Below are 17837 nucleotides of genomic sequence, written 5' to 3'. Positions count from 1 at the left end.
TCATTGGAAAGTCATAAAGGCGAATATCTAACAAGGATCTTTTAGCTCAGAAACTAAATCCCTCTAAATCAGATTCAAAACAAATGTCCAAAGAAATAAATTTTATAGCAATGGTGAAATATACTGTATTTTCTGAGCCTCAATCTAAATACCATTAACTTTTACAAGGGTTCTGAAAAATGTTGGTGTGGTATAAAGAGTTCAGCACTCAGAACCAAAGGACCTGTGAATTAGATGTGGAATCTTGGGCAAATTAGTTATTCGCTTTGAGCTACATTTAACTATAACATGAAAATAATGTTATCCACTCTCCCTTATCAGTATTAATGCAAAAGTACCTCAAAGTAATATGACAAAGTACTAGTCAATGAGATACTATTATTTTTATAAGAAAGTCAACTATAAAACAAAGCATACTTCAATAATATATAGGGTAAGAGAAAAGTTAAATTCCACAATGTGGCAATGTGGTTATTAGGTACATCTTTCCTGATAATCCCCTACCAAAAATACAAGCATATCTAACAAGTGGCCTAGTAGTGAACTTGTACCTCAACCAAAAAGAAAGCAGGCCAGGTGGTACTTTACCTAGTCATGAATTCCTCAAACTTTGAACTGGTAAGGTTAAGGCTGGACCAGTGTGTATCTGCCACAGGTTTGTGCTCTGGAGGACCCAGGTATGCAAGAAGGGTTGCCATCTTATCAAAAGGTCGTCTTCCAACAGCTTTGTGATCCCTAGATATAGCAAATGACTTAGAAAAAAAGTAGCAGTTCACATTTAGCAATACACATTTCTTTAGATTGTCACTTGTTGCTTTTCTTTTTGCTGTCAGCTGGGGGTTCCTACTGATTTGTGAATGGCACCAAAAAGACTTCAGGGGTTATAAGTACACACTAAGACATTTTAGAAATATGACCACTCCCCAAACTATAAAATTTACATAACATTTTTTTCTAGTGATCTGAATCCATTACCATTAAACAGGCAATCAGTAAGTAAAAATAATCTTCTGATCCACTTTTTCTCAGGATGAAAAGAATCCATTTGAAAACCACTATTCGGGAGTTGGACATACTGTCCCTGATAGTGTATTTCAGAACACAGCAACCACACATCTAGGTAATACACAGGACACAAGTATGAAGAATATTTATTACATCATAATTTAAAATAGTGAAAAATAGGAAACCTAAGTATCCATCAATTAGGAAATTCAAAAATTGTGATACAGTCATTCAATGAAATACTAACATAAGTTAAATAAATGATACTTTTCAAACAGAATAAATATTGTGTAAAGAGACTACATTCAATATGTAATTTCTGTAAAATTTTAAAACACACAAAACTGTTATATATACCTCAGTTTAACATATACCCATAATTTCTCGTTTTGTCAGTAACAGAGAGAAGTAATATCTTTTTCCCCCAAGGAATAAAATGTTATAAATATCTAAAGAAATATAGCAAAATAAATAATGTTAAAGCTAGGTGGTAGACATCGATCTCTGTTATATTATAATCTATACTTTTCTGTATGTTTGAAATGTGCGTATTTTTTTAAAACAAACCAAATTAAAAAAACTCTCTAGCATCAAACTACAAGAATATGTAGAAATTACACAAGAGAAATGAATGTTTACATTTATAATAAAAGTGCCATAGTTTATTTTAGTGTCACACAGGTAAAGCATCTTCACCTTGCTATTTTAGGGCACACCTCAGTCAGTCATGCTTATGTCTACTTCAACCCATTAACAATTCATAATGAATTAAAATGCTCTCTCTCTTAAACGCCCATCTAATTAGTTATTAGTTAGCCTTAGTTTCACGGTCTTCTACCTTTCCCATGAATGAGCAAACCATTTTTATTGGCACTAAAAAATAATCTGGACTCATTTTACCTTTGTAAGAGAGCTCCTCATAAAAAGGAATTCGGGCCCTTTACAAACATACATAACTAGAAAGGTCAGCAAGTGATTCCGGCTACAAAAGCCTAACTAAAACCAGGTAATGAAACAATTCTCAAATAAGTAATTTCCAAGTAGTGAGTATTTTCTATAGAGAGCTTTATTTGCATGTACTTAGAGTACCACAAATGGGATTATTATAGAATTAAAACATTGGCAATGTTTTAATTATTAAATCCCTAAGAATTAGCTGCTCTTCAGACTCAGATGCCAATACTCATTTGACCTTCAGTAAATTTAAACTTCTCTATGTCTGTTGCACATATGTTTGATAATTTGCAAGCCAAAAAAAAAAAAAAAAAAAGCCAAAGGGCTAATTTGTGACTTCTTAGCTTAACATAGAAAGAAAAAAAAAATCTATAGCACCTAGGTAGATTTCTCGATCATTTAATATGACTTAACTTTTTGTCAACATATTTTTTAAAAGTCTACACTTCTGCATTTATTCTTCCAAACCATAATTCTTATTCTAAGAAGATGCAAAGTGAAAAGCATGACCAATAATTTTATTACTATAAATTCAAACTGGGAGTTTTCAATATGCCCATGACTGGGAAATCTTACCTGTTGCTGGAAAGATACTGGCCAATTTTTTCTTGATTGTTCCAGAGCAGACGATGCAAAGCAAGCACATTGCCATCACTGATGAAGGAGAGACTGTGATTTACTGCATCACTTGTAGGACAATCAGATGCTATGTCAAGGAAAAACCTTCAAAAATGGAAAATCATTAGAATTTTAAAAACCAGATACACTCATATCTACGTTTGAATTAAATTTATGTCAAGTAACTTGGTGAAAGATTCCAAATATGCAGGGCTTATTCACACATGATGTGATTGTCTTTAAATGAAACAAGAAGAGACAAGGAGAAAGTTGGTTTTCCATTTTTGATACCTAGCTTCAGCCTAAGAGTCAGCTCTGAGGTCAGACAACAACAAAATTTAGAAGGTGAGACTCTGGAGAGAAGCCTGTATTTTGCAGATAAGGAAATGGAAGCCTATACAAGACAAAAGACTTCCCCAAAGTTGTATTACCGGTTAGGTCAGAGTTGGGATCAGAACCTTTATTCTCTTAACTCTCTATGATAGTCAATCTGCTAGAATATGAATCCTATGCTGACATTCACTTTCTTTCCAATATGGCTTGCAGTCCAACAATTCACCTTTTAAACTCCAATTAGAAAGAAATTGATATAAATTCAAATGAAAAACGGGAAGAGAGAATTGTACAACCTAGCTTAGACTCTGAGTCAGATCAATTACATTCAAACTGCATGAAAAGCAGAATTCTGGACATTAACTTACATTTATAAAGCACTTCCTCATAAATTACCTCATTTGTTTCTCTAAATCAATTCAGACAGGAAAATATTGCATAATCCCTAGTTTACAGATAAACCAACAACTCAGAGATAAACAAAAAGCAACTAATTAGCTATGGAAACCCAACAGACTTCAAGTTTTCTAAAATCATGAAAGTTCAACAGTTGTCCAGTTATGAACAAAATCTTATGCATCGGCATTATTTGGTTTACAAAGTAACATTGTAGTTGATATAATTCCAAGTTGAAGTATCAAAAATACTCTACCAAAAAAATTGTGATTATACACTATTATGCGTTATCTGTACCATTTTGGTTTTAGTTTTTCCTAAAGTAATCTTTTCCATCTTCCTCTCACCCACTTTGTAACAACTTCAAATCCTTAATTTTAGCAATATGTCATATCCCTCCTGGTTTGCAAATATGGAAATCACTATCAAATTATAAATATGGGTGTACTTCATCCCTATCTTTTATAGTAAAATAAAATAAGATTAACTATGTTCTTGATCTAGGAAATGAAAGACCTACACAACAGCTTCCTGTACACCAAGTATATGGACTTAAGTGAAACTGAAACTACTTGACTCAAACAGAGCACTCAACTAACTGGCAGGCTGCTTACCTTCGTGCTGCATCAAAGTTGCTTTTCACAAAATCATTAAAAGGCCGCATATGCTCTTCTTTTGTGAAGAGAACATGATTGGCAATACTCTGAAGTATCTAAATAATAAAACAGGTTATAAAGAATCAGATTGTTTATTGTATGAAGTCTACACATTTGTATGTTCTTTAAAAAACATTAATTTCTCATCAATATATCTACTGGAAGTTAAAATCCGTTATTCCTCCTACAAATACTAGGTGTTGTTTCTATTCTTTCCTAAATATAAATGTAATTATACACACACACACACACACACACACACACATTTACATATATAAAAATACATATTAAAATTTTTTTATGTCTTTTTAACAAAAAATCATACAGTATACATTTTGGTCTTCATTTCAGAATTTCTAGAAAACTATCTTCAGAAGACTTGCTAAAATATTTTCTCATGATAATAAGACCCATCAGTTATCAATCTAACGAATTCCTTTGTGATACAAACAAATAAAAATAAAAGCACCTAAGTGAAAACTACAGGGTATTTAAAAAATAAATGAAGTACAGTAACTATATAAAGCAGAAAATGTGGTTGAAAGAGAATTTAAAACATATTATCAAAATAATTCTTCACCTTTGACATTAACTTCAAGCCCCTTTCGATTCTAGGTGGTGGCTTTTTATCTAAAATCCCTGCTTCATATGGTGAGACAATGGCAGGATTGATAAATCTGAGGAACATGGCACTTCCTACGGCACCGATGCTGTTCTGAGGGAAACGCTGACTAACCACCTAAAAACAAGGAGTTGAGATTTGAATATATGGTTATATTAAAACAAAGAAATGGGAAGAAAGAGCTTGAAGGGCAAATTGTGCACAAAAATTGAATAGACCAATCCTCATGAACAACACATTTCTATTTTTTTCCTACTCCCAAAACATCAGTAAATGAAGTTTATCTTCAATTCCTGCTCACCATCATTTTAAAGTACAATAAAAATACCTAAGGAAAATCTCACAGATGAGTTGTGTAGAAGAGACCTGAAAAAGATCTTAATTTTATTATTGTTATACTGCAGGTTTGATGAGTAACAAAAACAGACCAAATTTTCAAACAAAGATTATCATGTTTCACGAAGATTAACAGACATCAGAGTATGGTCAACTTAGAAGACAAAGCTAAATTTTCGATAGCACACTCCTTAAACATCTAATACCTAGAAGTAAATACTTACGTTTTGCTGTGTACCAGGTACAATGTGTGTGTTGCCATATACAAAACAAAACTTAGTTTTCTTAGATTCCTATTGAGAGAAAAAACTTACTTATAAGTAACGTTACTGCCAGTTCTTTTTTCTTCATCAGAATGCGTTATAAGGACCTACCTATTATTTAAACCATGAAGGACTAGAATTCTTGGGACCTTAAGGAAAAAAGGATCATACCAGTAGAAGAGTGAACTGCTATGTTTACCTCAATTTATAATTCTGTCAAATTATGTGTGTGTGTGTATATTATATATATAACTTTTATAACTTTTATATATATACATATATATACACATACACACACACACACACACACACACACACATATATAAAAGTTAAGGATTCAAGAAATGGTTGCCCACATTGAAAAACAATGTGAATTCAATATTTAAAATGGATTTTTCTTTTTGTCTTCATAAAACATTCTATTTTGAAGGTAAAGTGATAGATTGGAGAAAATGTTATGAAACTGGCTCAGCTCCCATCTCTTCCTCCTGTTTTAAATTAACATATGTAAATGATACTATTCTGAAATTTACATTTTTTACAGATAATGCAAGCATATTTATTTTTAAAGAACATTATGTAACATTTTAATCTTTACAATTTTTCTTGCTTAGTGGGGCTAACTGCTGAAAGCAGTGGTAACTGTAATGGCAAAACCACAGCACTCCACTCAATATTCTGGGATTCTAAGACTAAACCTGCATTTCAAAAGATATTGGGGAAAATGGGATTTATGTGCAGAATCTCACATAACTAGTTTTTTCCACAATGCTGCGATAAAGTAATACATTTTGTCATGAATTCCAATGGCTCACTGAATCCAGATTAACTCTGGAAAGAATAAGGATGATTTCATTTCATTCTATTTCTTCACATGGTATACATTTTAAATGTGTGTGTTCGCATTCACTGTGTAAAATCTCAAAATACTTTTCTATCATATCTGATAGGGAATTAAAAATAAGACTTTAGAGAGTAATTTTTTTAAGCCAAAGAAAATCTTTGTAAGAGATAATAACAGAGATGAATTATAATTAATATATTCTCACCTTCATTTAGGCTACACTGTTCAGGAAGCTTCCTTTGTGTTATACCGTGTTTCACTGAAAATAAGACCTAGCCAGACAGTCAGCTCTAATGTGTCTTTTGGAGCAAAAATTAATATAAGACCCGATATTATATTATATTATATTATATTATACCATATCATATCATATCATATCATATCATATCATATCATATCATATCATAAAGACCCGGTCTTATTTTACTATAAATTTTTGCTCCAAAAGACAGAGTAGAACTCATTGTCTGACTAGATCTTATTTTTGGGGAAACCACGTAGTACTTAGAGTGCCACTGCATGAAGAACAACCTTACACTTACATAAGGGGAAACTGGTGAAAGCAGCTACATGTAGCAGCCTGAGTGGAATGGATTTAAAACCTAAACACTGTTTTAGAGTTATTTTTAGCTGAAAAACAGTTTTAGAAATAAAATGAAGAAGAAAATTCAAGTGCTTTTACTAATCTAGTATAGTGTTTAACCTTTGGGGGAGTAATAACAGAAAAATGAACATATGCATACATATAGATAAAATTCTTCAGTTTCTGAATGTTCACAGACCACCATTGCTACAGAATTTAGAATTCCCAAATTTTAATCTCAAAACAGAAGAAACATATCAACAAACCTACAAAATTTTAAAGCCTTTAAGGAATGAGCAAGGAGGAAGAGTATTAAAAATGGTTTTATATTTAACTTCAAATAGGTTGTTAAAAAATTAGCATATATTCATTTTAATCCATTAAAATCCTGAAATGGTTTAAAAGCTAAAAGCCACAGTTTGGTTACCAAAGAACCAGTTAATTTATAAAATACTAGCTTGCTGCAAAAGTATCTTATAAAAATCAATAACATATATACATGGAAAGCTCTTTTAAAATACATTTTGAAAGTAGTTATTTACTGGTTTTCTCTACGACAAAAAAGTTTTCAAATATGATTCACATTTCTACCTGATTTATACTTAATACTACTCAATCTCAGAATTTAATGAAAATCTGAGTGAATTATTTCCCAAAGGGAGAATGTTGTAAAACGTGAAAAAGTACTACACATTCACCATCTTCAAAAATAATTTATGTCAAAACTCAAAATATCCCTACCTCAGGAAGACACATTGTTTCATGCATCATCTCATTATGTATTTCACTGATGATACAATATTATCACTGGTAAAAACATGGTAAAATGTAATCAATATTAATAAATACTTTTTCTTTCACTACTAATTTACACCACTGTATTTTTACCTCATAATATACACAGACTCAAGTGTTTGTTTTTTAATCTGTAAAAATATAATTTAGATCAAAAATATATTCTGTGTAAAGATCAAAGTCGGGCCAGTCTATATGCTGAAATCAGTTATCCAGTCAAATATCCTCTTCAATCCCCATAGTAAAAACGTTACAAATAATGCAGTCATAAACTGTCCATCAGCAAAAGGATCACTACCCATACATGCTTAATTACCTGAGTGAAGCAGACAATTAGCTTCTCAAAGGAGATCTAATTATACATTATATACTTGAAACACATATAGAGAGAAGCATCTATAATATGACTACACAGCTATATACCAGAAGCCAGAAACTTCTCTACAAATTTTACATATTCCAATCCATGATACATATACCCAAAAAAAGTCAGCTTGCTTTTAAAAGAAAAGATCATTAGATTCTGGTAAGCCAACAAATCCGTAAACCAACATTTAAAATTTATAATGACTATACTGTCTTCATACTTTGGAATGTGCTCTAAAATATCTCAAATTACCAATTAGATTCCCTTTGTTTCCACGAGGACCTCATATCACCTGTGCTGAGAAATACATTCCAAAACTTAGTGTTACCCAGAAACTTAAAAAAAAAAAAAAAAAAAAAAAAACCCTGAAAATAACACTAGTAGAAAAAACATTTCAAGGAACAATTTTAGACAAAATCTTAATAAATAAAGCAATGTTAGGAAGGCTAGAAAACATGCTCTAGAGAAACACAGAAAGCCTGAATTTTAATTTATGTGATATACTACACAATGGCATTAGTAAAACAAGAGTGTTAGAGACAGTAAATTAATTTCAACAGTGATGGTGTATATTATGTTAAACCCACGTATGCTGAGAATTAGAAGGCGGAAGCATTAGAAAGAAACGTTTTTGTTAAGCAAGATGGGCATCCAATCCAATTCATTTGCTCACAGCTGATCAAATTTATTTAACAAACTCAAAAAGCAAATCCTGAATGGATATTAAATCATGTCTCTAAATTTTAATTCAGTCCTGAATTTAAAACAGAAATTTATTCTATGTAAAGCTTAGATAAGGAATCAAAGATGAAAAATGTATACTATATTCTAAATTATCTTTTTAAGTAAACTACCTACGTGACTCCTGAAGGTTTTTACATCTTTCTCTAAAATCATTTAGATTACATGAACAAATACTTAGCCTGATAAAGATAAATCCAACTGACAGATAATGGCAAATTTAAAATGAAGGCATGTTATATTTTGGACAAATTCCACTCATGGGAAGAAAATAATCTTGGCTACCATAATTTTCTTCCTTTTAAAGCAGGGCAAGTTCATAGAAGTAGGAAGTATATTCATATCATGTTTGCAAAATGAGGTGTTTCTCTACAAATACAAACTCACTGAGTTTTCTTTTATTTTAAAGTAGTATGTTCTCAGTCCCAATAGTTTAATAATGATTTTTTTCTAAGGTAAAAGTGGTTTTACCATTAGGATTTCTATAATCTAAGCACAAATATCTAAATTCTGGCTGGGATGGTCTAGATAAAAACATAATAGAGTAAAAAACTACAATTTAGCAACTTTTAGGTAAGTTTAGAAAGTGACACTTTCCCTCCATATACTTCTAAGAATTAAGAAAAACTTTCATCTCTAGAAAAAAGAAACCACTCACATTACCTGCAAACAAGAAGCAAGAATGAAGAGAATCAGCATTTCCTAAGGCCTTGAAATTAAGTTTCTTTTGCATTCATTTATAATTTTAAAAATAACAGTAATAAAATTAGACTAGGTATATCCAATGCAACAAATGCCCCCAAAATGCCTTTGGGATAAATCAAACCAAAGGAACACAGAGAATGTTTCAATGTAACTTAATTCCAGGGTTAATTGAAATGAAAGCTATTTTGTGCCAGAATTAGTAGAATGATTTTACAGTGAAGGTCAAATAGGCTGAAGTGAAGATGTTCTTAACAAACAGCAAAAGATTTTTGTTTTGCTTTGAAAGAAACAGCTAATAGAAAGTTCTCCAAACTTACTGATTTTTTGTTTTCCTTTTTTTCTTTTACTGTAGCTTTATTCAGTAGGGAGTGGCAAGTTGCCTACAGAACAGAGATGAGCACAAACAAGTCACAGCACCAACTACATACAGCAACAAAAACAACGTTGGCTTGTCCATAAAATTATGCGATCAAATGTAACACAAATGGAATCAACAAAAAATTAGAAATCAACTCAATTTTGAGGGATGAATTTTATTTCTGGATTTCCATTTTTTAATACAGTTTTAAGCCAAAGCACTAAATAAACAGCAAGAAATGTTGAGACAATCATATCTACTATTTCTGGCTATAAATCACAGAAAAGCTCTCCCCAAGTGAATTTGAGGATATTTAATATTTACATTTCAGTTAATTCCTACCTTTTGAAAAGATGTTGATTATAAGTAGATCACACTATAAAACACTTATGTGTCTACATGATTTTTTCTTGATATATAAATATTTCTCTGTGTATCCTTCAATTGACTTAAAGTTTTTTCAATAGCTTGCATTTAATTTAGAGTCCACTGATTTAAAAATATAAAACATTAAATGACTAAATATAATAGAAAAAGTCACCTTAGAGATTCTAAACTACAAATCTCTCTCTCTTTAAGGAAGATTATTCTTAAATTTCACATGTTTTTCTTTCTGATTGCAGGCCACTTCCTGAAAAAGTTCTAATCAGAAGAGGTTAAAAGCTCTGCAACATTTGGGAGAAGAATGTTATCAGCTAGACTAGAAATAAGCATTAATATTAAAGTGAAGAAACCGCAGAGAAAATTATAGAATAAAATTGTAAGCCTACTTAAAAATTTTCATATATTTGACCACTTATATCAGAATGTCTCAAAAAAACAAAACAAACACACACAAAAAAACAAAAGTATCCCCCCCAAAACAACAAACAACAACAAAAACCCAGAGACATATTGGTTTCATCTATCAGAGCTCCTTACAGGCTACAAAGTTCTTTTAAAATTAAGACTCCTGATTGAACTAGATGAGGCACAACAATTATTTAAAAAATATTTTAAAAACCAAATTAGAATTCTTTAATCCACCATACATGGCATTTTATTCTAGGAATTCTGTGTATGCAACACCATCATCTATGACAACTTGGGTTTAACCCTTGTTCATCCATCTGTCCACCCAAGTAGTTATACATCCACATACTAGATACCATCCTAGGCATTGGCAGACAGCAGTAAAACATGAAGACACAGTTCTTTTGTCATGGACCTTTGGTTCAAACTTTAAACTTACATATACAAAAGCACCAGTAACCAAATATATCACAAAAATGCAGTATTATATACTTTTTTCAATTATGGTATATAACTATTATTTACAGCCTTAAAATTTCTGCTTGGAGAGCAGATTTACTGGAAAAAGATGATACTTATTTAGAATAATAATATTTATCTTTTCTCAGAATTCTCTCAGTATAACTTAAGAAAATAGCCATTCTGGGAATTATTTTCTCATTATTCCAAAACTATCAAAAGGAAAAGCAGAAATAAATACACGAGAAAATGCCTTAATTACAAATCTACACTGTTCACAGTTGGCTGGCTCTTCTAATATAAAAACCTAATTCACTAAACAAGGAGGCACATAAAATAAGAGATTTGTTTAAAGCATGATTTGGAAAAGACTAATAGTCAAAAATATGAACTCAAGTAAAAAGAGCTAAAGCTCAGAGAAGTTTATTAGCTAGCAATATTCTCACTTAGCTTTCAAAATTTCGCCAGGAGGTCTCAAAGCAGGAGCCATGTTTACTAGGGGAAAATAAAACCCAACAACAAAACAATCAACTACTATTCCTTCCCAGACGAACATAAAAGTACAAAAGTGGCATTATATTACTGCCAAAGTCAAAAGGGCAAAAAAAAAAAAAAAAAAAAAAAAGGCAGAAGAAGGCAGATGAATAAAAATAAAAGAGCAAACTAAGGAGAAAACTACATTTGAAAGGAGATGCAATGAAAGAATATCTTGAGATCAAAACTTTTTTCCCTATCTTTATTTTTTAACTAGTAAATGTAAAATTCCCTATCAGTCACTTATTAAAAAAATAAAATCTTATTTATAAATAACATAGTATATCTTTGCTCCATAGTACTCTACATTCCAACAATAAATTTACCCAATGCTTCAAAATAATACAACATTTAAATAATGTTCTTTAAGGGAATAATTTTATGTGAAATTTTAATAGGATAATTCAGGTGTATTATATTTTATTATGAACTGCTTTTAAAAGCACAGCACACAGTGTTTAATAAGCTACCAATTATAACCTGGCTCTGTTTTCTGAATTATTTTCACCATTTCCCTTCTAACTATGAAAGCTGGCAAGAATCTGATTTAATTGGGTGGTAGGCGTAGCTGACTTTATTCATTTATTAAATATTTCCTAAGTACTTACTAAGTGCCAAGCCCTGTTCCTTTCACCTTATCAGAATCATGGTCTCAAACTGGACTACAAGTTTGCTGATAAAATAAAAAACATTTTATTTTTTTATTGGGTGACAACCGCAGGAAGAATTTCTACTAAAATCTACTAGACCATGTAATCATGTAGTCAGTACTCATTCACTTTTAACCAGTGAAAGTCAAAGCCACAGCCACTTGAGAAATCTAATGGCTCTCTGAAAAGAGCTATGACTAGGCCAACCAAGAAGTTGACCCAGACTATTTTTAATATGTGCTCATCATTTCTTGTCTTTTAAACAGAAGAATTACTGAGTTAGATTTAAAGAGAAACCTGAATAATGCCCAAACTTAAGAGAAGACATTATTCACTGTATTAAGTTTCATGGTATAACTAAACCACCCTATAGTCTCAAAAAATTATGTGGGGTTCTTCTAAGCTTCCCTGAGCTATTTTGAAAAGGTCGTGATAAATTGAGAGTTTTAATGTTAAGTATGCTTTACCATCTATGTATATGGTGAAAAGTTTTTTATAGGAACAGCAGATACATCTTTATAAGTAGGAATGGGGGGCATATTCCCACAGAGCAGCCTGAAACAGCTTTTTTAAATGGTCATTTCACTGATCTTGCTACTGTCTCTAAGCAACAGAAGCCCTGTGCTACCAAAAAAAAAAAAGAAAGAAAAAAAATGGCTGAGGATGACTCTGCAAAGACACAAAGGCATGGGTTTTAGTAAATACATAAATTCTTTCTCCTTATACCAACCCATCCCAAACTCCAGACCCACTAATGTTTCTTCCAGAATCACAGTTTAAACAGGCTAAGTGAATTTGCATTAATCTCCCTTGGAATGAATAAATCATTCCTGAAACTCCATACGCAATTCAAAAACACAGTGAAAGCCATAAAAGAACAAAGACCTAATTTCCTCAGCTAGTAGGTGATGGCTGGGGACATATGAACTCAGAAGCATTATTTGCAGTACTAGTGTTAGCAAGTCTAATACTACAAGATCTGAATGATGATACAATATATATTATAAATAGCATTTTACATAAAATAAACAAATCTGTCTGTCCTAGGAAAACCTGCCCAAAACACATTATAGCTCCCCCTGCCCAGTATTGTTGGGAAATAACTGACATACATCCCTGTTTAAGGCACACAGCATGAGGGTTTGATTTAGGTTCAGTGAACAACCATCTTCTCATTTAAATATAACAAAAAGAAAGAAAACAGGGGAAAAAATTCTCCTTTGATGAGAATTCCGGGATTTACTCTCTTAACTCTCCTATATATCATGGAGCAGTGCTATAGTCATCATGTTGTACGTTACATCCCTAGTACTTACTTATCTTATAACTCAAAGTTTGTACCTTTGACCACCTTCCTCCAATTCTCCCTCCTGTCCACCTCTGGTCTCTTGACCACAAGTCGGATCTCTTTATCAATTTGTTTGTTTTAGATTCCACATATAAGTGAGACCATGCAGTATTTGTCTTTCTGTATCTGACTTATCTCACTTAGTATAATGTCTTCGTGGTCCATCCATGTTGTCACAAATGGTAGGATTTCCTCTTTTTTAATAACTGAATAATATTCATTATTTTATATATGTATATAAAATGGAATATACACACATATATACATACATATATATATCACAACTTTTTTATCCATTCATCCATTGATGGACACTTAGGTTGTTTCCATGTCTTGGCTATTGCAAATAATGCTGTTACAAACACAGGAGGTGCAGATAACCTTTTCAATTTAGTGTTTTGTTTCCTTGGCTATATTCCCAGAAGTGGAACTGCTGGATCATATGGTAGCTATATTTTTAATTTTTTTAGTATTCTCTATATTGTTTTCCACAGTGGTTGCAACAATCTACAACCCCAACAATAGGGCAAAAGGGTTTCCTTTTCTCCTTATCCACACCAGCATTTGTTATCTCTTGCTGCTTTGATGATAGCCATTCTTAGAGGTATGAGGTGGTATCTTATTGTGTTTATTTTTTTAATTAAAGTTTATTGGGGTGACAATGGTTAGTAAATGTACATAGGTTTCAAGTGTACAATTCTGTAATACATCATCTATATATCACATTGTGTGTTCACCACCCAGAGTCAGTTCTCCTTCCATCACCACATATTTAATCCCATTTATCCTCATCTACCACCCACCCCTTTACCCTCTGGTAACCACTAAACTATTGTCTATGTCTATGAGTTTTTGATTTTTTATTTGTCTTGTTCCTTTGTTTCTTTCAGTTTTATATCCCACATATCAGTGAAATCATATGGCACTCGACTTTTCTGTCTGACTTATTTTGCTTAGCATAATCATCTCAAGATCCATCCATGTTGTCGCAAATAGGACTATTTCATCTTTTCTTATGGCAGAATAGTATTCCATTGTGTATATATACCATATCTTCTTTATCCAATTATCTATCAAAGGACACTTTGGTTGTTTCTATAGTATTGGAAGTCCTAGCCAGAGCAATCAGGCAAGAGAAAGGAATAAAAGGCATCCGAATAGGGAATGAAGAAGTAAAATTGTCACTTTTTGCAGATGACATGATGCTATATATAGAAAACCCTAAAGACCACCAGAAAGCTATTAGAAACAATAAACGAATACAGTAATGTTGCCAGCTACAAAATCAACAGTACGAAAATCCATTGCATTCCTATATACTAACAATGAAATCTCAGAAAAAATAAAATAAAAACAATTCCTTTTGCAATTGCAACAAAAGAATAAAATACCTACAAACAAAACTTAACAAAAGATGTGAAAGACCTATACAGTAAAAATTATAAGACATTTTTAAAAGAAATTGAAGAAGACACAAAGAAATGAAAAGACATTCTGTGTTCATGGACTGGAAGAATCAACGTAGTTTAAATGGCTGTATTACCCAAAGCAATCTACAGATTTAATGAAAAAACCGTTAAATCCCAATGGCATTTTTTAAAGAAATAGAACCAAAAAAGAAAAAAATCAGATTTGTATAGAACCACAAAAGACCCCGAACAGTCAAAGCAATCTTAAGAAAAAAGAATAATGCTGGAGGTATCACACTCCCTGACTTCAGCTTGTACTACAGGGCAACAATAATCAAAACAGTATGGTACTGGCAGAAAAACAGACACACAGACCAATGGAATAGAACTGAAAACCCAGAAATAAATCCATATGAATATGGACAGATAATTTTCAACAAAGGAGCCAAAAATATACAATGGAGAAAAGACAGCCTCTTCAATAAATGGTGCTGGGAGAATTGGAAAGCTACGTACAAAAGAATGAACCTAGACTGCTATCTGTCACCAGGAGCCAAAAATTAACTCAAAATGGATCAAAGACCTAAACATAAGACCTGAAACTATAAACTACACAGAAGAAAACATAGGTACTAAATTTACGGACCTTGGGTTCAAAGAGGATTTTGTGAATTCGACCTCAAAGACAAGGGAAGTATAATAAAAGCTAAAATAAATCAATGGGACTATATCAAACTAAGAAGCTTCTGCACAGCAAAAGAAAACCATCGACACAATAAAGAGGCAACCAACCGACTGGAAGAAGATATTTGCAAACAATGCTTCCGATAAGGGACTAATATCCAAAATATGTAAGGAACTCACACAACAGTAACAAAAAAACAAACAATCCAATTAAAAAATGGGCAGAGGACCTGAATAGACATTTCTCCAAAGAGGTCATAGAGATGGCCAATAGACATATGAAAAGATGCTCAACATCACTAATCATCAGAGAAATGCAAATAAAAACCACAATGAGATATCACCTCACCCCAGTCAGAATGGCTATCATCAATAAGACAAATAAGAACAAGTGTTGGAGAGGCTGTGGAGAAAAAGGAACCCTCATACACTGTTGGTGGGAATGCAGACTGGTGCAGCCGTATGGAAGGCCGCGTGGAGGTTCCTCAAAAAATTAAGAATAGAATTACCACATGACCCAGCAATCCCTCTCCTGGGTACATACCAAAAAAATCTGAAAACATTTATCCATAAAGATATATGTGCTCCAATGTTCACTGCAGCTTTATGTTTCTGTGGTTTTAATTTGCATTTCTCTAAAGACGAGAGATGTTGAGCATCTTTTCATCTGTCTGTTGGCATTTCATGTATCTTCTTGGAGAAATGTCTATTCAGGTCCTTTGCCCATTTTTTAATTGGGTTATTATTTTTGTTGTTGTTATTGAGTTGTACAAGATCTTTATATATTTTGGATATTAACCCTTTACCAAATATATGGTTTGCAAATATTTTTTCCCATTCCGTAGGTTGTCTTTTCACTTTGTTGATGATTTCTTTTGCTGGGCAGAAGCTTTCTAGTTTGATGCAATCACACTTGTTTATTTTTTATGTTGCTTGTGCTTTAGGTGTCATATCCAAAGAATCATTACTAAGACCTCCTTTAAGAAGCTTTATTCCGATTTTTTCTTTTAGATATTCCATGGTTTCAGTCATATAGTTAAATGTTTAATCCATTTTGAGTTAATTTTTGTGAGTGGTGTAAACTATGGGTTCAGTTTCATTCTTTTATATGTGAATATCCAGTTATCCATATACCATTTATTGAAAAGACTGTCTTTTCTCCATTGAGTATTCTTGGTTCTCCTGTCAAATATTAATTGACTATATATTCTTGGGTTTATTTTGGGGCTCTTGATTCTTTTGAGTGGTCTATTTGTCTGTTTTTATGCCAATACCACACTGTTTTGATGACTACAGCTTTATTGCATAACTTGAAATTTGGAAGTGTGATGCCTCCTGCTTCGTTCTTCTTTCTCAAGATTTCTTTGGCTAGTTGGGGTCTTCTGCAGTTCCACATAAATTTCAGGAGTGGTTTATTTTCTTTCTATTTCTGTAAAAGATGCCCTTGGAATCTTGATAGGGACTGCACTGAATCTATAGATGGCTTTTGGTACTATTGACATTTTAACAATATTAATTCTTCCAATTCATGAACACTGGATATCTTCCATTTATTTGTGTTTTCTTTGATTTTTTTCATCAATGTCTTAAAGTTTTTAGAGTGGAGATCTTTTACTTCCTGTATTAAATTTATTCCTATTTTACTGCTTTTGATGTATTGTAAATGGGATAGATTATTTCTTTTTTCGAAAATTCATTGTTAATGTATAGAAACACTACTGACTTTTGTACATTAATTTTGTATCCTGAAACTTTACTGAATTCACTGATTAGATCTAACAATTTTTTGTTGTTGCTGCCCTCTTTAGGATTTTCTATATACAAAATCATGTCATCTGCAAACAGAGACAATTTTACTCCTGCCTTTCCAATTCTGATATCACTTATTTCTTTTTCATGCCTGATTGCTCCAGCTAGAACTTCTAGTATTATACTGAATAGGAGTGAAGAGAATGGGCACTCTTGTCTTGTTCCTGATCTTGGAAGGAAAGCTTTCAACCTTTCACCATTGAGTATGTTAGCTGGGGGCTTGTCCTTATAACCTATATTATGTTGAGATATAATATAATTTGGCATATTTCTATGCCAAATTTGTTAAGTGTTTTCTTATCATGAATGAATGTTGAATTTTGTCAAATGCCTTTTCTGTGGCTATTGAGATAGTCATATGATTCTTTTTTTTCATTCTATTAATGTGATGTATCACATTGATTTGCATTATGTTGAACCATACTTGCATCCCAGAAAAAAAATCCCACTTGAGCACGGTGAATGATCCTTTTAATGTGCTGCTGAATTCTGTTTGCTACTATTGTATTGAGAATGTGTGCACGTATTTATCTGGGATATTGGCCTGTAGTTTTCTATTAGTGTCTTTTTCTGGTT

At 32.2% G+C, this 17837-nt stretch overlaps 1 protein-coding gene across 10 annotated transcripts in view; it reads right to left on the bottom strand.

Moving 5' to 3' along the window:
* NF1 (neurofibromin 1) overlaps nt 1–17837 on the bottom strand; it is a 198798-nt gene that overhangs the window by 90243 nt on the left and 90718 nt on the right. For 7 of the 10 annotated variants that reach the window (XM_081029818.1, XM_081029823.1, XM_081029819.1 and 4 more), the window contains 5 exons: nt 9536–9598; nt 4543–4701; nt 3921–4018; nt 2536–2682; nt 589–735 (listed from right to left, as the gene is read on the bottom strand). In XM_081029818.1, coding sequence (XP_080885944.1) covers nt 589–735; nt 2536–2682; nt 3921–4018; nt 4543–4701; nt 9536–9598 — 614 coding nt within the window. The remainder of the gene's footprint in view (nt 1–588; nt 736–2535; nt 2683–3920; nt 4019–4542; nt 4702–9535; nt 9599–17837) is intronic. The other 3 variants (XM_081029824.1, XM_081029826.1, XM_081029827.1) reach the window with 1 other exon arrangement.

Source organism: Rhinolophus hipposideros (genome assembly GCF_964194185.1).
Source record: "Rhinolophus hipposideros genome assembly, chromosome: 20".
NCBI lineage: Eukaryota > Metazoa > Chordata > Mammalia > Chiroptera > Rhinolophidae > Rhinolophus > Rhinolophus hipposideros.
This window is presented reverse-complemented; position numbering and strand designations above follow the sequence as displayed.